Source organism: Belonocnema kinseyi, chromosome 1 (assembly GCF_010883055.1).
Source record: "Belonocnema kinseyi isolate 2016_QV_RU_SX_M_011 chromosome 1, B_treatae_v1, whole genome shotgun sequence".
Classification (NCBI taxonomy): domain Eukaryota; kingdom Metazoa; phylum Arthropoda; class Insecta; order Hymenoptera; family Cynipidae; genus Belonocnema; species Belonocnema kinseyi.
This window is the reverse complement of record NC_046657.1, coordinates 90,555,872-90,580,773: the sequence shown is the minus strand read 5'-3', so window position 1 is coordinate 90,580,773 and position 24,902 is coordinate 90,555,872. Positions and strand designations below refer to the sequence as shown.

Genomic DNA, 24,902 nt, shown 5'->3' with positions numbered 1-24,902 from the left:
TATAGAGCTCCAAGGAGATTATGTTGAAAAATAAAAAAAAATTTACCCAAAAAAAATTGTTTTCATACTTCATTCTAAGGACTTATTGAACTACCCTCGTATTACATAATGAAAATAAGTACGCTGCAATTCCAGTAGGTCACTCAACTACACTTAAAGAATCTTATGATACTTTCCAATTACTGCTGATAAAAATAAAATACAATGTCCATAATTGGCTTATTGGTGGTGACTTCAAAATGATAAATCTTATAATAGGTTTACAATCAGGAAACATTAAATACCCTTGTTTTCTTTGCCTTTGGGACAGTCGTGCAAGGGATGAACATTGGATAACGGAGAAATGGCCAGACAGATTAGAGTGGACAGTTGGTCAGTATAATGTTGTTTATGAAAGTCTTGTCGACAGAAAGAAAGTATGATTGCAACCACTCCATATAAAACTAGGGTTAATGAAGCAATTTGTGAAAGCCCTAAACACCGAAGGAAAATGTTTCAATTATATCAGATCTACATTTCCGCATTTAAGTGATACCAAAGTTAAGGAAGGTATTTTGTTGGGCCTGATATAAGAAAACTGATCAAAGATGATGACGTTATCAAAACCATGACATCTATTGAAAAGAATGCATGGTTGAGTTTCAAAGATGTTGTACAGAAATTTTTAGGGAACAATCGAGACCCAAAGTTTAGAACTATTGGATCTAGTATGTTAAAGAATTTTAAAAATAAGGTTGTTTGATGATTATGAAATTACATTTTCTAAAATCTCATTTGGATTAATTTTCAGAAGATGTTTTCAGTGAAGAAATGGGCGAACGCTTTCTTCAATGCTTTTACCAAAAAGAGCAACATTATCAAGGTCGATGCAATGTAAGAAAGATGGCCGACTATTGCTGGTCTTTGCAAAGAAATGATAATGACCCTACTAGTCATAAACGAAAGTCTCTTCAACGATCGTTTGACATGCAGTGCGAACGTTTCCATAAGAAAACAAGCAATTAGTTTCACCTTCATTGAACATACAATCGTAAGTCTTGCCTTAACTGAAAGGGCAATCTTAAGTCTTGCCTTGACTGAATGGGCGATTCAAAGTCTTGCCTTGACTGACTGGGCGATACAAAGTTTTGCCTTTATTAGCTGGGCAATTTAAAGTCTTTCCTTGATTGTCTGGGCAATCTAAAGTCTTGCCTTAATTGGCTGGAAAATATTAAGTACTTCCTTGCGTAGCTGGAAAATCCCAAGTCTTGTCTTAACTGAATGGGCAATCTTAAATCTTGCCTTGACTGGCTGGACGATTCAAAGTCTTGCCTTGACTGACTGAGCGATTCAAAGTCTTGCCTTGACTGGCTGGGCGATACAAAGTCTTGCCTTTATTGGCTGGGCAATTCAAAGTCTTTCCTTGATTAGCTGGGCAATCTAAAGTCTTTTCTTGATTGGATGGGCAATCTTAAGTCTTTCCTTCATTGGCTGGGCAATCTAAAGTCTTGCCTTAATTGGCTGGAAAATATTAAGTACTTCCTTGCGTAGCTGGATAATCCCAAGTCTTGCCTTAACTGGATGGGCAATTGTAAGTCTTTCCTTGATTGGCTGGACAATCTAAAGTCTTGCCTCAATTGACTGGAAAATATTAAGTACTTCCTTGCTTAGCTGGACAATCCCAAGTCTTTCTTTAACTGGCTGGGCAATCTTAAGTCTTGTTGCCTTGCCTGGCTGGACGATTAAAAGTCTTGTCTTGACTGGCTGGACGATAAAAAGTCTTGCCTTTATTGTCTGGGAAATCCAAAGGCTTGCCATAATTGGCTGGGCAATCTAAAGTCTTGCTTTAATTGGCAGGAAAATATTAAGTATTTTTTTCTTAGCTGGACAATCCCAAGTCCAGCCTTAAGTGGCTGGAAAATATTGAGTGTTGCCTTAGTAAGTTGGAAAATCCTAAGTAAATTTACAATATTAAATGAATCATAATAGTAAAAATGTTTTTTTAAAGCCCTAACTGTTTTCCATATTCGCTCTTCCAGGAGTTATAACAAAAGACTGAGCCAATCGAAAAGGAACCCCCGAAAACTCCTCAAGGCATAATTGTCAAGGGACAATGGCATACCATCTCGGCGTTAATGGGTTAATACGCTAAATTGAAAAATTTCATTTCAAGGTTAGCCCACTTGTAGTGTGGAATGTAAACGACTAAATTCGCTGCTCCCAGGTTTAGGTGGGTTAGCCTGCTTATGATTTGGTAGGGGTGATTTCTGGGTTTAGGTAGATTAGCTGATAGGTGGGTTAACACACTTGAGGCATGGAACTTCATTATGCCAAGAAAAATATGCGACTAATCTTATTGTTCCCAGAGTCAGGTGGGTTAGCATGCTTGTGGCTTAGTAGGGGTGGTTTCTATCCCTAGGAAACGGCTTCCGTAGAAATGAAGAGACATGGGTTCCATATTTTTTATTGTTTTATCAATGTGCAAAGTTTGGTTCCAAACGACTGTACGTTTTTTTGTTGGTATTTTGTACGGGATCCTTTGTTCTTTTTTAAAGCCCTAAATTGTGGCCGCCATATTGGATCTTCTAGAGGTTATAAAAAAACTGACACCGGCAATAGAAAGGGCACCCTCAAAAAATACTGAGATAATATTTTGAAGAAAAATATCGTACCGTCAGCAATAGAGAATGCGTTCTACAAATCTGAACACCTCAGCGTTAATGGGATAAAATGCAAAAATAAAAAATTTCAAATTAGAATATTTTGGTGAAAAATAAAGATATCCTAATGAATCCAAGTAGGTTTGAAAGGGGAAGATTAGTACTTTCAAATTCCTTATTAGCTTTGTGGTAGACATTTTTCTTGTACAGTTACATAACTTCAAAAACAGCTAAAAAACTAGTTTTTTGCACATTTAGGTTAGGATATCTTGAAAATCTGACGTACATGATCAATTTTGAGTTCGGATTCGGATTCAGCGCATCAAAATCCTTCGGAAATGTTTGGTCTGGTTTCTGGCTTTTGACTTTTGTCAAATTTTGTCGGCCTGTGTAATCCAACCTTGCCGAAGGAGTACTTTTTCTTTTCTGAAATCATCAGGACTTAATTCAGGTAGAAAGGGTTTCATTTTCGCATGTGTTCCATTCACGTGGGAGCGACGCATCTCTACAGACATAAATGCGTCAATAAGAGTGAATTATTACTATTTTTGTCGCTCTTGGGGCGTTATCCGCTACCCTACCCTGCCGACGGCCCCGAGGGAGATAGAGTCTAGTGTCTGAAACGAGAAGTGCCACATATTCTGGAGCTTCAATTTTCGAACAGCAGCAACTATATTCGTTATAAAACTCGCGGCTCTGGCTGACCATACCATCACTGCCAAGGAGAAGATGTTTGAAGACTTTAAAAGGGATTTATAACGACTATACCCAAAATACTCGGTTGAACTAATTGTCCTCGTAATCGGTGCTCTACGAAGTACGAAACTATCACTAGTTCGTAACGTGAAAATAATACCCGCTTACCAAAAACATGCCAAGGGGCTTGCGAGGTGGATGCATCAAGCTGTCATCCTTGGGTCGCGTCGTGTCTTCAAAACACACGAGAGTTTTGCCGACCTGTCATTGTGATTTCGCCGTTCCATATGCTCACTTATCTCAGGGTCTTAAGATTTACTGCAGTTCTACTAGAAGCCGGTGTCTTAAGACCGTGTGATGTATGGTCACAGGGCACGATGAAATCATAATCATAGACCGCAGAAACCCTCGTTTGTCTTGAGGATACGAAGCGACCCGAGGATAACAATTTTCTGCGTCCATCTCGCAAGTGCCTTAGCACTTGTAATTGAAACCGAAATTTATATAACACAACACTCAATATGTCTCGTGTCTGACACATACTATATATGGCTCCGCCAATGTCATGCCACTTATTTTTTCGGTAATACAAAGCTTCAAAAGATACGTGTAAACATTTCACGACATATGGTTCAGGCTAGATCGAGATAATGAAGGCTAAGAGACGCTACATTTGGTGCTGTTTAAATAATGCACCATGTCACAAATCGATGAAAACTATGATCAAATTGAACTAATTGCGCTTCGAATTGTTAACCACCCAGCGTATTCTCTATATCTGGCCCCCAGTGACTACTGGCGGTTTGCAGACCTCGAAATAATACTTCAGGGAAAGAGATTTGTCTCCAATAAAAAAGTAATTGCCGACGTGGAAGTCTATTTGAAAAGCATTCGAATGGAAAAAAATGTGTTTTTACTGGTTAGGCCCGGGACTCATTGAGTGATATGTTATATATCTGCGTTTCATGCAGGTTTTTCCAAGCATATTCTTTAAAAAGTATTGTATCTTAACGATAATAAGCGCTCTTCGCCACCCTAAAAATTTTAATTTCAAAGTTTATCTGTAATTTTCTAACTGTTACATAGAAATCTTGTAAATTTAAATAAATTTTTTAAAGAAATGATTGAGCCCTTGTTCATTAAAATAATGTACTTATTCGGGATTATACTTGGAAAAAATTGCATTTTGCTATCATGAAGCGGGTATATTGGCATTTCGCGCATAACTAGCGGTTCTTTGCGTCAAGTTTGAGCGTGCCTTGGGCGGGAGGGTATGCACCTGTGCTTTGTGCTCGTTTTCGTTTGCTTAATATGTACATTTCGAATGCTTTTTTTTAATATCATAAATGGACCTATGCATATATACATTTGGAGCGTCATTCATTTGAATCGGAGGACGAATCAGAGGATGATGAAAGCATTGCAACCAGCTTTGAAGATTAAATACACTTTTGCATTGCAGCTAAAAATGTGCTTAATGTAATCTAGTTTTTTTTTTCGTTTCTTACATTTTGTCTTGGAAAGTTCAAATATATTTAATTTTGCAATAGATGTTATGTACTTTTTCATATAAAACCTACAAATTCTTTAATTATGTTACAAAAATGATGGATTTGTTAATTTCTTTATTTGCTTGTTTATTTTATTATTCACAAATCAAAATATATAGATACAAATATCAAGTTTAAACACGTAAATTTATATTTAAAATATTTAAACGTACGAATTGCGCGACGCGACAACGAGCGCGCAATGTTACGTGGGATAACTTTCCATAAATTATTTCCTTCTGCTTCAAAAATTCTCAGAAAATAGTCTACATAATAGATGAAATATTAAACAAAATTAGCTGGCTGTATGTGGGTGGAAAACATGTCAGCTATACTCTGTTCAGCGAGAGAATGATCGACAGGAATGAAGAATTTTCGTCCAGTTCGCGCAAACTATCATAAAGGCGTGGCTTAGAGATTTTAAATCTTAGGAAACCTTACTGCGAAGGGCCTGAGTTTTAAGTGTCTGACCTCTCTTTTTCCCAAACGTCATCATTCTGAGATTTATAGCCGTAGAAAAAACTTCTAATGCCTGTTCAATAATTGTTAAACACACCCTTTACGGGGTTTACTCCACCTTTTTCTGAAAAAACTGCACGCTGTCGATCATTCTCTCACTGAACAGAGTATAGAGTGTTATATATAAGCGAGCGCCACTCGCGCCTGGCTCCGCGTTAGACATTTCGCTCCCTCAACTGACGGGTTTTCGACCCACGTACAGCCAGCTGACTCCCGAACAATAAAATTAAGACACCAGCTAGTGACACTGGAAGTTTTCAAGACTATATGATTAGATTTTTCATTGTTATATACGCTTTAATTACGAGTTTTTTTGCAAGTATAAATAAAGTAATTGTTTTTTAATGCTGCAAGCATGATAGCAACAATGTGCACATTGCTTTTTAATAATTATTGATTTTTTATATGCTTCATACGTGTGGATGGGTTAGTGAAACCTGTGCAATTTTTAATGTCAGTGCTTTTTTCCTCTGTCACTAACAAGTCCATAGAGGCGTTTGTAACCGTTTAGTGACAGAAACACTTGATAAGGCTTAACATTGTTGATGTTTGTTTCTGATGAAGCAAATAAGTAGAAAACATATAATCACTATTTTTTAATAGTGTTTCAATGGGAAGATTATATACTTTTATGAAAATGCAATTAGATAAATACTTGGAATGGTAAGTAATATGTGACGTCCCGCCAGGAAAGGGACCTCAGGGTTAGCCGGCGAATTTTTCAGTAAAAGCGATGGAAGAAACTGCTGAAGTCAGACACTAAGAGACTGAGGACAATCTCCGGAAACCATCCACTTCACTTACAATTACATTTGCTCGCTCTGTGTTCAGAGAGTCAGATGAGCTTTTGAGTGTCACGGACGCAGAACGGAAAGATGCGTCGAAAGTGGTGTGGCTAGATTTTTCGGGCCGTCCACACGGGTAGAGATAGGCGATTCACGCCTCAATTTGCAGCTTAATAACAATTACCATTGTGCAGAAAGGCTCAAATTCTAGCAGGCAATTTGTTACTAGAATATCATTAAAAATTCATTTTCTAACGAATTGGCGTACTACTTCAGGATTAGACTTCATACCATATCAAATAGAGGCTGCTATTATTTAATACACGCATAAGGCTATGCTCCCGGTTACCCTAAGCTCAAAGCGATTCACTGACGCGCGACTCCAACAACACACTTTTCAAAATTTTTTGCGATAACAATGACCATCAAGGTTTAAGAAAAGTTGAAAAAAAATTTAAGTTAACAACGATAACCTTTTTTCACTCTAAACAGAACTGATTCTCCTTCATACACTTTTTGCTTTGATCCTGTCACTAATCTGTTCCCTTACGAATTCTCGGGCCGTTTAATATAGTTGCTTAAAATGGATCATTATAAAATCCTTTGCCCTCCAGACATCTTCTCACCGACACAAAAATGCGCTGACTCAAACTTTACACCTTATTTTTTACGATATTTGTTTTAAAATAAGAAGAAAATGCATGGACTAGCTTGTGCTTGCTGAACGCTCTCCCTATTTATAAAAGTGTTACGAGAGGCGCGCGTCTTCATGGCAACACTGGTTTTTGAATATTTTTCATACACTGCTTTGAAAATTATTTCCTGGATATGCAATTAAATATTGAAGCACGCTATTTTTTACTAAGCCTTCATTTACATTTTGGTTTCAATTAAATTTTCGAATAAATAAAGAAATTCATCCAAGATGTCACTAATTGGCCACATGTCACTAACTGGTATCTTTACCTTAAATTGGAACTGAAATTGTTTTTCAATCTGTTTTTAAAGATAGTTCTGAAAGCGGGCTTTAAAAAATAAAACAATTTAGACAAAATGGACCGAAATAGACAAGAATGCCAATATAGGAACAGTTTTATTTAAAAATGTAAGTTGATAAATTTTACTGAGAAGTTAAACATGTGCATTAAGATGCAGGCTTTTATTCAATTTGTGTGAATTTTGGTTCTAAGTTAACTATATAAACATTTTTGGTCAGTTTAAAACAAAATAATTAAAATCATTTCACTGTTTCAAAAATATCCCCAACATAGCTAATCTACTGGATTATTATTATCTAGAACATTTTAAATTTTTCTTCATTTGAAAAATATCATGAAAATAATTTATAAATCTCTTTGAAATCTACTAAATATTACGATTAAAACTTACGGATCTCTTTAAAACAAAAATTGCATAATTATGAAAATAATATAATTTTTTGAATATTGTTCCAATAAAAAATTTTATTTGAAGTGTTTCGAAATATATTTGATGTGTAGTAAAAAAATCGATTAGAGTTCCTTTATGATTCAGAAAAATAGTTTTCTTTTATTTTTTGTACATTTTCAAAATGTTGAAGAGCATATACCTTTTTGAATGATATCGGAATTAAAAATGCCTTTTTGTCATGTACGAGAAACTTTGACAAAAATGTCTAAAACTGTTAAATAAACGTTGAATCAAATTTTGAAATTGGCCTAACTTTTTTAATTTTGGTTGAAAATGTCTGGTTAAGGAACTTGACCTTCACTTTGGGGCCTTAAAAAAGTCAATCTTGCAAAAGTTAGCCTAGTCACAACGTTCAGGTAGCCATACATGTAGACATGCAAGCACACAGAAATAGATATTTTATGCTTTTCTGACTCTGCAAGTACTAAAACGTAAAAATATGTTCGACAACTGAATATAGGAAACATGTACGATTACATTAAAGTGTCATAAATGAGAATGAGAGAAAAACATTTTTGATATCTGCATTTTTTCCCCGGTGAAATAGACCATTTTTTCAAGAATATATGTTCAATAATAGCATTAGGATAATTTAGAGTGGTAAGTAATTATATTTTATTATTATTTTTTTTAACGACTTCAAAGCCGGGCTCAACCCTCCTTATAGACAACAAATGACTTACTTAGTCTTTAGAATTTGTGAGAAGTTCATCAAGTCGGTAAGGATTTTTACTGATTTAGCAGTAAATTTTACTTATTAAAATTCAAATAGCAGAACCATTATTCCCCATTTCCACCCCAGAACATCGTGTGAAAATTCTTTTTAATACAAATTCTCAGCACGTACGAGTCGTGAGTTCGAGTGACCGATCCTGTTAATGGCCATTATGACAGGTACACAGAGTTTCCATTTTCACCACCATCACTAGTCCCGGTTTTTTTATTCTCGCAATTTGTCTTTTTTCTCTGCTCAAACACATGTAGAGGACCGAAGTATTACATTTTTTTATACTTTATACTATATCTCAAACGTTTTACTTTAAACACTGGCCACAAAATTTTAATTTGTGTATGTTCTGAAGACAATCAAAAAGTTTAAATAATTAGAACACTACAGTTTTTATAATAGGAATGTTTAAAGAGATTTTTTTTGATGTTTAGAAACGTTTAAATACTTTAAAAAAACGATGATGAAAATGAACTCCATAAAAATAGGCACTGACAAGTAATACGAAATCCTAATTAATATGCTCATAGCCTTACCTCTGCTTTATTTATGGCAGAAAAATTCGGACTCAGATAATATTTAATCCCTTCGCCACTTCCTGGTAACGTAATACCTCGTACAAGTAAAATTAATAAAACTGCATAGGGGAAAAGTGCTGTGAACCATACCACCTGTAAAAAGAAGACCATTTGTTAAAATTCCTAATGTTAAATTTCCTATTCGGTAGACAAGATTTCAAAAGACTTCTAGAGAATTTTATAAGAATTTCATGAATAATATAAAATTCCAGATATTACTCGAGATTTCATGAGACTTTAAGGCAATTGGAAAAAAATGGCTTTGGTGAAAAGCTATTTTCACCATTTGTGAATTTTTTGGGAAAGCTTGTAATTGTTTGTAAAATTTGGTAAAAATGTCCGAATTCCAGCAAGAAATTGCAGTTTCTAGTAAATACATTTTTGTTTTTCTCTACAACACCAAGGAATTATCATTCTTATACTTTATACAAAATTATTATTATGTATATTATAAATATATGTATATAGAAGATTGTTACCTTTCCCGATGTGGATATTCCTTTCCATAACGAAAAGTAGCAAATAATATAAACAACTAATAAGCATAAGGCGATATCCCATTTTATAGATCCAAGGTCGTGTAATCCTGCACTTTCGTGAAGTTCCAGTATAGCGCGACTTAAAAAAAACGAGAAGAGTATTAAAAACTAAATAAAAAAGCATGAAACATTTTTTAACTGATAATTTTTCTCGCAATAACCAGTTATACATAATGTAATTTTACGTAATAAGTTTCTAACAGTTTAACAACAATTACATAACAGATAGGTATAAAAAACAGAATGAAATAACAGAAAAGTACCCACATTTCTAGAATTATTATAAAATTCAATTGAAACTGCATTCCATAACACTCCATAACATTCCGTGACACTGTTATGGTATAGTTTCATAATAAAATTAAAACTAATATGCAATGCGAATCGTATTTAACACTGCTGTTATATTTCTCAATTTTGTTCTTTTTAAATAACAATTATTTGCATAGTTGTCACGAATGTTATATGATTGTTATTATGTACTTTGCCGACTTAAAATATATTAAGTTTATTTGATTTTCATACAATGTACATACTTGAAATATTCTTGAGCAGCACTGGTGTATCTCGTTCCATTTTCGTCAATTTCCTCTGCTACTTCCAGTATTCGGGAGAGATTTTCCATCCCTTCAAATTGTGAAAACCCGAAATTATCCAGAAAAGAAACATTTCTGTTAAATTGACGACAGCTAGGGGTGTTCCATGGATTTCCGCAAGTGGTCCAGGGTAAAAGACTCGAAAAGGAGGCGAAAAAGTAACGTAGGGCCCAGGCGATTATCACATTGTAATAAAAGTCAACATAAAAGGCGATCAAAGCAACAGCATAACCAATTCCTGTAATTTAAAAACTGTACTTTAACAATATCTCCTGTGATAGATGACGGCGTTCAAAATTGAAAAATCGAAGATCAAGCAATTAATAGATTTTAAAATCTCATTTTATAATAAATTTTAAGAGTGTCTTGTGTTATAAAATCCTTTATTTTGGCATCCGAAAAACCCTCTCAATAGATCAACATCATGTAACTTTCGGAAGTCTTAATTTTGTTTTATGCATCCACCTTCCAGGTAAGGACTTCCATGTCTATTAATGATGTTCAAATTACTTCAATCTATTACACTATGTGAGAATAATATTGGCGCATGCGCATATTGAAACACATCTATTTTTCGAATTGACGTGGAAATAAAAATAGCCTGAAAAATTCTATTAAAAATGTACAAACTTTGTCTGAAAAACGTTGTGCTGAATTAGATATTTGATGAAAAAATCTACAAAAGTATTAAACCATTTTCTTGGATGGCGCACATGCAATTTCTACTCGTCCACCTTACAAATGAAATAAAGCGTATCTTAGAGTGGTCCAAAAAATGACTGTTTAAATGTTTACAGGCCACTGAAAATTCATATAGCCTAGGCAAAATCAGAATATGCATATTTTTTTAGTTTTGCTTCAGAGTTATTTTTCAGCTCGCTACAAGCAATTGTTCCTCATATGGAGTTTAACACTTAACAATAAAATTTCTTTCTCAATTTCAATTTTTCATAAGAAGTTATGAACCAATTTATTCAACCTTGGAGTTATTTGTTCTCCAAGATTTCAAGATGAATTTTGTCAAAATTTCATATTTTATAAATATTATGTAACAATTGTACTAGAAGGAGAATCGTTACAAAATTGCAATAGTTGCAGATTTAAAAACACCTTGACTAAGTTTGTGTGAAGTGAAATTTGTACAAAAAGTACTTTAATTCTCACAGAATGAATCTGAAAAAGAACTTCTAAAATGGTCAAAGATTTACCATAAAAAAGAGGTTTGAAAAATTTTGGAAAAACTAATAATTTTACTTCAAGCTCGTCCGTAGGTTAACAGCTTAAGCCTTTATGGCGAGAGCAATAACTCGCACCGAGTCGAATTTTTTTAGTGACTCGAAATAGAAACTGACTCTAACGGTAATGACAGAACAATAGGACCTCAAATCCCAAGTAATACATTTTTAGGGAGTAGGTGTCTACGTAGAAGAACGTAATGATAACAGGAACCAGGAGCGGATTATAGGTCAGAGGACAGGTAGATGAATCCTTAGTGTGGACTCACAATTTTATCACTTTATCATTACTTTGTCAAAAATCTAAAAAATATTTTAGGGATTTGAAAAATGACTCTAGAACGAAACAAAAAATAGACATATTTTAATTTGCCTAGGTTATACGAACTTCCAGTCGCCCATGAACATTTAAACAGTCGCCTTTTTTGAGCACATTGCGTATCTGCAGTTCGAATAAGTCATCTGTCGCTTTTACGAATCTTTGGAATTAGACGCAAATATCCTTGATTCTGAAAGTATTTCATGAATATCCATTTCGGAACACGATATACTTAATGGATGTTCATGAAATCCAAGAAAATAAGGGCTTTTGAAGCCCATTTTAAAGATTCATAAAAAATGACAGACGACTTATCCGAACTGCAGATACACTTCATTTAATTCACATGGCAGTCGTGCTCTTTGCATTCGTCTATTTTTTCTCACTCACTTTTCTCGTCTGCTAACCTCCGAATCGTACACATGCATGCAGAACACGGATTTACGAGTGTTTACAGCGCGCCGGATGTTGGCGTTTTTTAGGCAGAGGCTTTTCCATGTTTTTCGTCCTGATGAAAAAACGACAATGTCTGGTCGCTTCAAACTTTCGAAAATTCATGTTTTCCATGTACCGAGGGTTTCTGCTGAATATGGTTACACAACTTAAAAAGTATTCACAGACAATGGTCCAGGGATGGTGTCGAAGGAAAAACCCGCAAGCCAAGGCATAAACAAACGTGCCGAAGGATGCATGGCACGAGATAGTGCTTGTTATTCACGGCATCTCTAGAATACCAGATGGCCTGCTAAATCATTTAGACCTAACTCCCGCACGCGGCGCTATGCACGGGAATCCTCAGAGATTATGGTGGTGGTAGGTAACATGCAAAATAACGCAAGATCGACATAGAGCTGATTCAATAGCTTCGAGTATCCTTTTGCGAAAAACTCGAAAAAAGATGAAAGAGTCTAAGGAGGCAGCAAGTTTTTCAAATAACATAACAGGTTCCTCAAATGATATGACTTGGAAGGAGACTCAAAAGAAGCATTATAATCCTTCTTATAATCCTTCTTACCTCAACATATAAGTTGAGCTAACTCTCATTCTTTTTTACGGCAAGAGGACGATGGCGCTTACCGTGGCCCTTGTAGAGCACTACGTCCAACCAGGCGACAAAGCGCGTCAGGATCCTAGTCGATGAAACAGGGCCATTAATATCCATAGTCGACGAGAAAAAAGAGAAACCTGCACCATGCCAAAATAGCAAGGAGAAACTGAGACGCTATCGTCCCGTAGCGGTTCTCATCACACCGTCTGAGGGATCGAGCTAAATCAAGGTCTGAAAAATTCTCAAAAGCAAGATGAAGTCGGATTTCCTTGATGTTAAAACCAAAGATTTATGGTAGAGGAGGAACGGGGATGTCTCCATTGAGGTGGTAACTGAAGCAAAGGCAGCAGGAAACTTACCACTACCTTCAGAGTAGCTGTCGAAGGGGGGAGGGGTGCACTCGTCATTAATTGTCGTGATGTCCTTGAAATACACATTACCACGCCGGAGGAAGACCTGAAAAGAAGGAGCTAGCCGCCTAGCTGATTCAGATCGGACACCTCAAAATTGGTTGGGTGCCGCCCTGTAGAGTCAAGAAGAAGGTGCAGACCATCAGGTGTTGCCGCTGATAAGGCTAGGGCCGTCTGGCAGCGAGTTGCACAAACCCAGATTGGCTGACGAGCGGTTGCAGATGCGGCGTCGAGGTACATCGAGTTGCGGTGTACACTAGCACAATAAAGAGCTATCTCCGCGCTAAAAAGGAGAGAGACCGTGATCACATCATCTTCCGGGGACCGTGGTGTGCCTTATGTTCTGGGAGGAAGCTCCGCCGCGGATATCTCGGAAGTGACAGGGAATTGCGAGATGCTACGATATCGCACATCTTTGTTGAGATATAAAGGATTCGAAGCCTCGGTTGGAAGAATAAGAGTAGCTATAAAAAAATCGCAATAAGACAAAAGAACCAGTAGGGGCTGATCTCAGCGCAGGAAACTTTTTCACATTGATGACATGTGAAAGCGGTTCCAAGATGAATCTTGTACTAAGGACGAGTGTGTGTTTAGCGGATGAAAATCACACAGGCTCGGAAACTGCGGATCCTTTCATGTACCTTTAAAAAATATTCACGCGTTGTTGAAAAAAAATTCATGTGTTAAAGAATAGTATTTTTCTATGGCAATGCCTGCGCAAATGTGAAGGCGTAACACGTGTCCCAAGATAAGTTGTCGAAAGAAACCGAATACATAGGAGATTTCTTTTGCACGCTACGTACAGACATCAAGATAGTACTATAGAGGACGAGAGGCAGCATACCAAAAAGGAGGATTCATCAAAACGCCAGAGAAGTGTTTCAAATAATTTTGTAAACATTGTATTGCGTATCTTGTTTCGCCTGAATACTGAGTCATTCATATTCCATTTGATTTATTGCTTCCATCACATTTGCCTGTTGCTCCTCTAATCGGAAAATGAACTCAGTTTAAAAAACTCAATTAATTCACACTTGACAATTATTGACTGTCGAATAGGCAGGTTTGAAGTTTCATGAGCGATAAAGGAATAATAATAATAAACGAAATATTACTGATTTTGAAAATAATAAGGAAGCGGATTGCACTGAGCATTGCGGGTTAATCAAATGGTAGTCACGCGTCCTGGGTCTAATTCTCTTAACAGAAAAATGGATAGTTATGAAAACAAGGATAATACATCCCGTAACATATTTTTAAGTCTAAGCTCTGCCAATGATAGGCCAATAAGACCTGTATCTGGAGGGGGAGGGGTTATAATGTAGTCCACCAGAACCTTCGAACGTGGATAATTCTCTTGATCAAGTACCGAGGAGTTTGGAATTAGTTAATTGCCCAGAAACTAGCCCTACTTTCGAAGATCTATCGCTTTCTTAGGATGAATTTAAAAGAAACCGAGCGCGAAAACCTTTTTACACAGACCCCGATGATATTGCGATTTCTGCGGGATCTGTAACTCCAACGGTAACTGTTGCTACTGTACAATCCAATATTCTGTACGTCGATAAATTGGCAACAAAGTCATCTCCAGTGACGTGCACAGGGACAATTCCTAAGACCGGTTTCCCGATCCTTAGACAAAATAACACCTTGGCGCACACTACTACGGTTTTTACTGCCCAAGCAACAATTGTCAACACTTCCAGTTCTTCAGGGATTAGGGACGTATTATCAACTCCTGCTAATGGAGACGTGCATCGCGAACACTTAACAACTATTCGAAAATTGACCGAGGAACGATCTCAATACTTGAAAGAGATAAGACTCTTGAAGCGACGGGTTCAAGATTTGACACTAAACGTTAAAACCCCAACCACGGCTTTAAATAAGCCTCAAGCTTATTACGGAACGTTTCTTCGCAAATGGCCTTGCACAATGCTCCCTCTCCTTAGCCGATATATGCGAATATAAATTCTGTAAGAGTTGGTCAACAGCGAAACCTGCAACCTGATCAGGTGTATGTGGTACCACCTGCTCATGCATTTCGTGGATATAGTAGTCAATACCATCAATTTCCCGAAAATGCACTACGAGCTGAAAATATTGGCATACTGATTGGTTTTTCCAGACCTTTAGATCCGCAGTTGGCACTTCCGCTCCCTTCATACTATGTTGATCAACAGCCACCTCCACACTACAGTAATAATCCCATACCACCCATTATACATAATAGTGATCCCTATCAACATAATCATCCGCACACAAACTATCTTCGTCTTCCTCAGCAACAACACCCTTATAAATATAGCCATCTTAACCTACAGAATGCCTACCATCACCCTCGAATGCCCCCATCATGCTTCCGCTATGATCACCATATTGAAAAGCCAATGTAACACTGGAATTTGATCTTTTCCAGTGGGGATCTCACGGCCGCAGAGTTCTTGGATCATTGTGGGAGCAGACCCCCTGTTACAGGCATTAGTAAGGAGGATTTGCTGGTTCATATCGCAGATTTTTTTGAAAGATAAGGCATATACGATGTGTTACATGTTTGTTGGAAGAAATAGCTCTCATGGAGCAGAAGGATAATAAGACTCCGATAAACTTTGTGTTCAGGGTTCAAGCGAGTTACGACAGAGTGCAATTGAGGCTATCCGAATATTGGCAAATCAAGAAGATCTTGACTAGGATGAGGCCAGATGTACAAAGAGCCTTTTTTACCTTGGATGCCCGAACTTATGCGGAACTTGAACATCTTTCTACGCTTAACATAATACAAATAAAGGCCACAGAGGTAAGAAAATGGACTAACCGCGAGAAAACGAAGCGAACAAAAACTCGCCTCGAATATATGCAAGACGAAGAAGAATTCGAGATGGTCGAAGATACTCCTAGTAAAGACTTAGGCGGGAGGGTGACTCTCCTGAATTAACTCAACTATCACGTCTTGCTGGTAATACCAAAGATGATGAAAAGAAGCCTGACACTTTGCAACCTTAAGACAATAACGTCCTTTGAGGTAAACAAAACTCCTCACAATCTAGTCGCATCAGCCCTCAAACATCTGCATTTTCACAAACTCAGTCCCCATATAATCCATGGTGTTTTACTTGCAGTCACCATGGACATCACGTACGTGAATGTACTTGGGAAAGAGCCCCAATGCTATGTATTAAGTATCGTACAACAGATCATTATACATCTACTTCCACAAGACCGAAACCAGTGTCTAACGCGACAAAACAAGAGGACAAACAAAGAAAAAACGATCTATCCACTCAGGGAGATGTCTCCATCTTACTGAGGAAAATGTCTGGTTTAAAGGGGAATCTAGGCTACAATTAAAACAAAACAGAATTAGGTTAAGATCTAGAGAAAAGCTAAATAAATAAGAACATAACATTTTCGTCCAGTAGTACAAGTCAACAAGTATGTTAAAGTCCGCACAGGTGTAGTGATAACGCAATGAGTCTGAATATTGAGGAGCACCGATCATCGAAGAATAATGTGGTGAGATCAAAGCACGGGTTTGGAGCAAAAAATCAGAAATTCATAATGATTTATTGGCAAAGAACGGGCTAATGAATTTAGGCGAATGCGGAATTAATGCATATTTGAATGGAATGAATCTAGCAATTGAGGAACATGAAACAAATTTAGAGTTACCTGGGAATTCGCCTGGCCAGTTAAAATTGGATTTTGCGCAGGACATACATAGTGCCCGCGATGCCGATGGCCAACTAAGTTCGGTTGTTGATGCCGATGATAAAGCCGCTGCAAAGAGCAAAGGTTGCAGGATCTATTGTTCATGCCGACGTTGAGTCAGAGATTACTCCTGATGTCGTTGCCGATACTGATGAAATTTTAAAATCAGGTATTGAGGAATTCAAAACGAAGATGAATAGGATAGGGAGATTAATTTATAAATCTAAGGACTCAAATAAACCAAAAAATAAAGTCATAACTTGATTGGTTTGAATGAGCCCACTGTTAGTAACGCGATGAATCGATCAGGGGAGAAAGAAAAGGTTACCCTAGGTGGGGTTCTGGATAGAAATTTAATTTGTTTGGATGCAGAACTGGACAATAAAGTTAATTATAGCAGCAAAGATACTTTAGAGGATAGAAGTGATATTGATTTTAATAAAACGACTGATTACTTGGCAACTGTCGCCGGTCCAAATGTTCGGAGTCGAGATAATTCTAACTTCACAGCGGGGCCTTCTAAATAAAAATAAAATTTCTCAAAAGGCTTAACTATATATTCCATTCGTATACATTACACAGAACATTTGCGGTGGGCAAGCTACAGTAGAGACAACACGCTTCTTAAGATGCGTGGAACCTTACTCTTTGCACCCGGAGTTGGTCACTGTGACTCTGCGGAGAGTGATTTCGTTACCTCAGAGTGTAAATGGTCGTACGATGAATGTGATCGTGTGAGTGAACCAATGAACTTCCAAGCAGAGGAAACGCATTTTGTCCATATGCAAACAGTAACCATCGAAGGCAAAAAGTATACTTCCGATATTAACACGCCAGACAAATACTGATATATTCTTGCACTTTTATTATCTGAGCCACTATCCCCCGGCTTAATACACCGACTAACGCAGCGGAAGTATTTTATTAAAGGCACGGGACTGAGACCTCCGAACGAATTCGCCAAGTTTATAATAGACAATTATATAATCGGACAAACTGTCCGTAGAATAATCGACTGTGGTAGCGGACGTTCTTATATCTCTCCCAAATTCTACAAAAAATGCTTAGAGTTGAAATCTGGTGAAAGATGTACAGATGCGACTCAAACATACTGGATAGAACTCGGTGATAACTCTATGGTGAAATCGCAAGGAGGCGCGTCCTTCGTTATGGATCTTGATGAAGTTGCAGTAGAATAATACTTAAGCATCCTTGAAAATCCTGATGGTATTGTGCTGGGCATGGGCCGGTGGAAGAAATGGTGCGTTGTGATAGATGGTCTTCGAAAGGTATGGTGGATACCTGGCAGTGAGATAAAACACCCTTGGTCACTCAAGAACAGTTTATTCTTGCTGACTTTTTAGAGAAGCAGTTCGTTAGTTCAGTTAGTTCAGCAGGACATTGCAGGAGAAATAGAGAGGCTCTTAGATCAAGGTTACATACGAAAGGCAAGCGACACTTGGGTGAGCTCAGCATCAATAGTCCAGGCATCTGGTACTTTTTCCCGGAAAAATAAGGTTTACAATTTTTTTGAGAAAACGCTTTAGTAAGAGGTCCTATTTAACATATTAAAAATGCTACCACGAATACGACGTGAACCCTTTTTTTTAAACTTTACAAAAAATCACATTTGCGTGGACGGATGGTTTCCATTAGATTTTAGAGCGAAATGTCCAACAGAAGGCAGAAAGAGAAGAAATTTAAAAGAAAATTTAGTAGAAGAAATAATCCGCTATCCATAGTAGGTTCCGAGTTATGGTACATTTAAAAGTCTCTACTTTTTTCGATTTTCAGCGAAAAATTTCTAAGTTTCAAAAACTATTGTGTAACTTTTCACCTAATTACATGACGTCAATTTAGCGTAACTTCCACAAAAAAAGTGTCCGAGCCCTAATAAATCACGAGATATGACCTTGGAAAGTGCACTCTCCTTGCTAAGAGGGGTCTGAGCGTACTTTAAAGTAGAACTACGGCCATATTGATTGAAAATGTGATCTCTATTTTTTATCAATAAACAAATAATTTTTATTAATTATTGTTTATAACAATATCCTATCTTAACCACTTTTGAGTACTTTTTTAGTACTTTTGTGGCAAAAAAGTGATTGTAATTGATTGAAAATGTAATACATATTTTTTATCAATAAAAAAATCATTATTAATAATAATTTTTTATAACAATATCTTTTTTTAACCACTTTTGAGTACATTTTTAGTACTTTTGTGGCAACAAAGTGATTGTAATTGATTGAAAATGTGTAATATGTTCTTTTCGTTGGTAAAAAAATAGTTTTTAAATAATTTTTTAAGTAATTATTTCTATTCAATGTAATAAATTGAATTATTTATTTATAATTTTTTAAATGATTGAATTGCATTTTATATGTAATAACTTTTAACTAATCAATTGCTTACTTGTTTTTGATTTAAGAAATGGTCGCAGCACATTATTTACAATTTACAGAAATCACTGCGAATTACAAGTGTCCTGGAGGTAAGTATGGAATTAAATACAGAGAAAGTATTAGAAGATTTTGTTGCACAAAATTATTGAAAACCTATTTTTTATCAATGAAAAGAACATATTACACATTTCCAATCAATTACAATCACTTTTTTGCAACAAAAGTACTCAAGAGGTACTCGAAAGTGGTTAAGACAAGCTATTGTTATAAACAATTATTATTAAAAATCATTTGTTTGATGGTAAAAAAATACATATTACATTTTAAATGAATTAAAATCACTTTTTCGGCACAAAAGTACTAAAAAAGTACTGGCAAGTGGTTAAGACAAGATATTGTTCGAAACAATTAATATTAAAAATTGTTTGTTTATTGACAAAAAAATATAGACCACATTTTCAAGCAATTTAAATCACTCTTTGCACGAAATGTTCTGTAAAAGTACTTAAAATTGATTAAGACATTATATTTCTATTAAAAATTATTATTAAAAATGATTTGCTTATTTATAAAAAATAAAGATCACATTTTCAATCAATTACAATCACTTTTTGGGCACAAAAGTACTAAAAAAGTACTTGAAAATGGTTAAGACAAGACATTGTTATAAACAAACATTATTAGAAATTATGTTTTCATTCATATAAAAATATATATTACATTTTAAATTAATTACAATATTTTTTGCCACAAAAGTACTAAAAAAGTAGTCAAGAGTGGTTAAGTCAAGATATTGGTGTAAACAATTATTTGTTTATCAATGGCAAAAGACGTATTATGCATTAGCAATGAATTGTACACACTTACTTGGGACAAAAATTGAGAAATATGGCCGAAGTTCTTCTATACTGCGGGACTTGCAGGAAGCAAGGTATTTTCAAAAAACAAAACTTTTCCATTTTTGGTCAAAAATGACCAAAAAATGGAATTTTTGAACTGTGAAAGACTTTTTCGTTAAGTAATTAGGTAAAAAGGTACACATTGGTTTTTAAAACTTACCGAGTTTTCGCTGAAAATCGAAAAAACGGGAACATTTCAATGTACCATAATTCGGAACCTATTAAAGATAGCGGATTATTTGTTTTACAAAATTTTCTCATAATTTTGTTCTTTTTATTTCTTCTTGTTGGACATTTCCTCCAAAATTCAATCTTTTTTTCGACGTAATGCTTGGACTATAATGGTATCAAAAGGTAATGGGTCGTGGAGATTCTGCATTGATTACCGCTCTCTTAATAAACAAAAAATCAAACCCGTTTATCCATTGCCACAGATGAATTCCATCTTGACGGCTTTGCATAATGCTAACATAATATAAACCCTATATCTGTGCCGTGCTCCTAGTACGTTCCAAAGACTAATAGATCGAGTGAAAGAGATCTTTCTTTAAAAAATCCGTGAACGTAATCTACCGGAAAATTGGACAAACTGAATCTTTGCGTACTTGGACGACTCGATTATAATAAGTAACGACCTTGATGAACACTTACAAGTGTTAGAGTTGGTATTTAAGGTTTTCACCGAAGTCGGACATGGAATCAATCGCGAAAAGAGTAATTTCGTCAGACAGGAAGTTCGCTTCTTAGGTTTTATGGTTGACGAACACGAACTGATACCTGATTTTACTAAAATAGCTCCTATCCTCGGAATGAAGCGCCCAACTAATCGAAAAGAGTTGAGAAGTTTCTGTGGATTCGTCAACTGGTACCACAGACACTTAAAGAACATCGCTTCAGTACAAGCAGTTATAAATAGATTCACGAGTCCTAAGACCATTTGGAAGTAGACAGACGAAGAAGAGGCCGCGTTTAACGAATTAATAGAGGCCTCATTCAAGATCCTACCTTACATATTTCCGATCCTGATTTTCCGTATCGTCTTTATGCATACGAAAGCGACGTTGGTTTAGGGGCGATACTTGTTCAATGGGGTGAAGTTAATCAGAAGGAACATTTTGATTATATGTCTGAGTAGGCCTTTGCGAGGTGTTGAAACGCGATATATGACGACGGAAAAAGAATGTCTTCCCGCTGTTTGGGATGTTTAATTTTTAAAAATGATAAAAACTTTGTTTTTCATATTAAACGTCGGGGTCCAGCAAATGAATACATGGAAGTTCGATCCTCAGCTTCGCCAAATTTGTCAATAAATGGAAGATCTTTAAAGCCAGGTCGCTGCGTTTGACTTAAAGAAACGCTACGTAAAAGAATGTTTAAGCCCTGAAACTGGTTAAGATTTGTCGGAATCCTTTCCGCAATTTCAACACATAATCTTTTGAGATAATTGAATGCTCGGTCCTCGATTTCGGTTTTTTGTTCTGGTGTAACTGAGTACGCCTTAACGCTTGAATATAATCTATTCCAAAGTCAACTTGAGAAACAGGTTTATATACCAATTCGTTATCAAAAGCTTACAGCACGGTCAGGATTCCCTGATCGCAAAACGATTTTGTCAGGATTTGGTTTGCAAATATTATCACTAAAGCGCTCAAGTCATCGTATGTTCGACGGAGTTTAAAATCATCTTTTTGAAAAAGAAAGTTTACGCCTTGAACCTCTACTAAAATTGGTTTTAAAATTTTCAGATAGGGATAGTTTCTGTTAACGTTTAACATTTATTTTAGAAGCCTACCAGAATAACATTTTTCCCTTTGAACTATCAAATTAAAACGAAGCTTCAGTTCAATCCAGTTGTCTAATACAATGACTACGCAATCGCATCTTGCTAACCATCTTGTATCACACAGTTTAACAAACAAGTGGAAGCGTCTTTTTCCTCGTCTTCATCAAATGGCAGATTTTCGAGGTAACCAGTTGTATAATTCTCTTAAAAGAAAGTCAGTCGTTGCTGAAAACTCTTCGGACGCTTTTGAGGCGCAGTTGTCTGAAGAGTGACAAACAAATCTCATTAATTGTAAGTTGGGATTTTTCTTTTTCAACAATGCGAATAACAAACGATGTTTCCCATACAAGTTAGGACTCCATCTGTTCCAATTCCGATCATTTTTGCTTCATTTAGACCTATCTCTTCTAGGAAGTTTTGAACAGCTTCGTACAATACATCATGACGTGTTTCCCAGATCACAAACAATCTGACATAAATCGTCAATACTTCTTACCGCTGAGCGGCATGCGATGTAGGCAGCCATTTTTAAATTTGTTGTTTTGTCCACCTCACCGAAGACTACTTCATGATGTGCTGTTATGTTGTGAGTAATGTTGATCTTACTCAATCTACAAGCTACAATTCGAACATTGAATTTATAATACCAAAAATGTGTATTAGAGGACACGTGGAGAATGCTGCTAAACTTTTAACAAAAATTATGAAGTATTTATGATTTCGAACTCTTTACCTTTACCCCAATCGGAATTCTCCCACTCAACTTTATATTTTCTAACCTTTTCGTTAGTCTTTCCCATTTTTTTTTTAATTATTCGAATAAAAATCAATTGTCACGGACAAGAAATGTGTAGCCATCAAAATTACAAACGAGGATTTCCCCGTCTATTGATTCGTGTAGTCGTGTACAGCAATGAAAAAAGCTCGAGCCACATGTACGCACATTACACACTCACAGCTGATTGGTATTTACCTAATCCACAGTTGATTCTGAATCTATGTATGGGGCCATCCATATACCACGTGGACACTTTAGGGGGGGGGGGCAAAATTCCACGCTTGTCCACGAGGGGGGTCGGGGGGTCGGGCTAGAATCCACGTGGACACACATTTCCCTAAATCTGTGGAGAATATACTGAAATGAGACAAGGTGTACTCTAGGTATACTCGAACTTTTATATTGTGCTTGCGCATAATAGAATTCTTATTTTAGTACTCTTTAAAACCATTGAGGATGATTTTTTTGGTGCAAACAACTAACAAAGAATTTGACTGGCAGCTCCTGAGTAGTACCAAAATTGACAGACATTTTAATCAGCAACCGAATGAAAGTTTTGTCCTTTTCATTAGAAAAACTTTTCATCTACACGGAAAAAAATGGATTTTTAAAAGTAAAATCTAGATTTTCAGGTTTAACATATTATATGTTTAACTATAGGACAACAATCTAGATGTTCGAAGTTCGCATCTGTAGATCTTAAAAAGTGAAATGTTACCCTCTAGCATTCCAAATGTTCAACTGAAAAATCCGAAATATTACATGTATGGTTATGTCAAATTACGTGTGTAAATATTTGAGTTTACTTATTTATGGTCATTTAAGGAATTAATTGATAACTTATTTGTGAATTTTAAGTTAAACTTTAATGTTCGTACATGAACAAAAAACAGATAAAGGGTATAAAATGTCGACCAGATGATGCATTCAGTCAAGTTGAGGTTATATTGAATATTTCTCATTCAAAATAAAAACGGGGAGGAATAATCGGGGAACGAATAATCTGTAATATGAATTAAATATTCTATCTATTTTAAGTTACTTAAACTCAAATTTTATTTTAAATTTATAAACCTTTTGTCAAATGTGTTAAGTCATTAAACCTAAAACATAAGATCGTTGTTCTCTTTAGACAAAAAAAGTCGTTATCCAATTTTATTTAAGGTCATCTAATTTTTATTCTTTGGAAATGTTCCAAAATTGTAATATTCCTTAATTTTAATATTGAATATATATATAGCTTTCAAATATAGTCGTGAAATTGCAATGCGCGATGCGCATGCGCTCGAACGGTTTTAACATCTGAATGTGTTACAGTTTAACAGAAAAATATTTTTACGCCTAACATCTCAAAAAGATGTTAAATGTTTGGCATGAATATCTGCGTATTAGGTGCTGCAATCTTACCCTTGGAACATATACATTTGAAAATCCATTTTTCTCCGTGTATAGGACACTTTTCTAAAACTAATATGCATATTTCAACAGTACTAAAATGATGTTTCTTCACTCGAATTTTTGGCATGTGTGACATCCTGCCAGACAGCTTTGACACCACCGAGAAGTGGCCAGTCAAATTATTGGTTAGTGATTAGCATTCAAACAATCATTCCCAATGGGTTTCAAGAGTACTAAACTGACGTTTCTTCTCTCAAAATTATTGCATAAGTGACAGTCTGTCTGTCAACTTTTGCACCACTCCGGAGCTGCCACTCAAACTTCTTGATAGTTGTTTTCACCTAAAAAATCATCCTCAATGGGTTTCAAGAGTACTAAAATGACGTTTCTTCTCTCGATTTTTTGGCATGTTTGACAGCCTGCCAGATAACTTTGGCACCACTCAGGAGCTACCACTCAAACTTCTTGGTAGTTATTTGCACCTAAAAAAGCATCCCCAAGGGGTTTCAAGAGTACTAAATTGACGTTTCTTCTCTCGAATTTTTGGCATGCTTGACAGCTTGCCAGTCAACTTTGGCACCACTCAGGAGCTGCCACTCAAACTCATTGTTAGTTTTTAGCATCCAAACAATCATTCCCCGTGGGTTTGAAGAGCACTAAAATGACCGACAGCTGCTAGCTGTTAGCCAGTCAACGAATTTCGAACGGTTGTCTATGAAAACAAAAGAATCTGAAATTTTAGTGTGTTCTAAAATTACGTCCATAGAATTTTCGTGACCTCCCGGACATTTGGAAGACTAATAATATCTATATTTTCATAATATATGTCCACGTGGACAAA

At 36.0% G+C, this 24,902-nt stretch overlaps 1 protein-coding gene across 1 annotated transcript in view; it reads right to left on the bottom strand.

Annotated features, from left to right (window-relative positions):
* The window catches only part of LOC117178766 (sodium-dependent dopamine transporter-like), an 84,034-nt gene that overhangs the window by 534 nt on the left and 58,598 nt on the right, over positions 1 to 24,902 (bottom strand). Inside the window, exons 5-7 of the mRNA XM_033370221.1 lie at positions 10,019 to 10,316; positions 9,423 to 9,561; positions 8,902 to 9,036 (exon numbers count right to left, since the gene is read on the bottom strand). Of these exons, the coding sequence (XP_033226112.1) occupies positions 8,902 to 9,036; positions 9,423 to 9,561; positions 10,019 to 10,316 (572 nt within the window). The remainder of the gene's footprint in view (positions 1 to 8,901; positions 9,037 to 9,422; positions 9,562 to 10,018; positions 10,317 to 24,902) is intronic.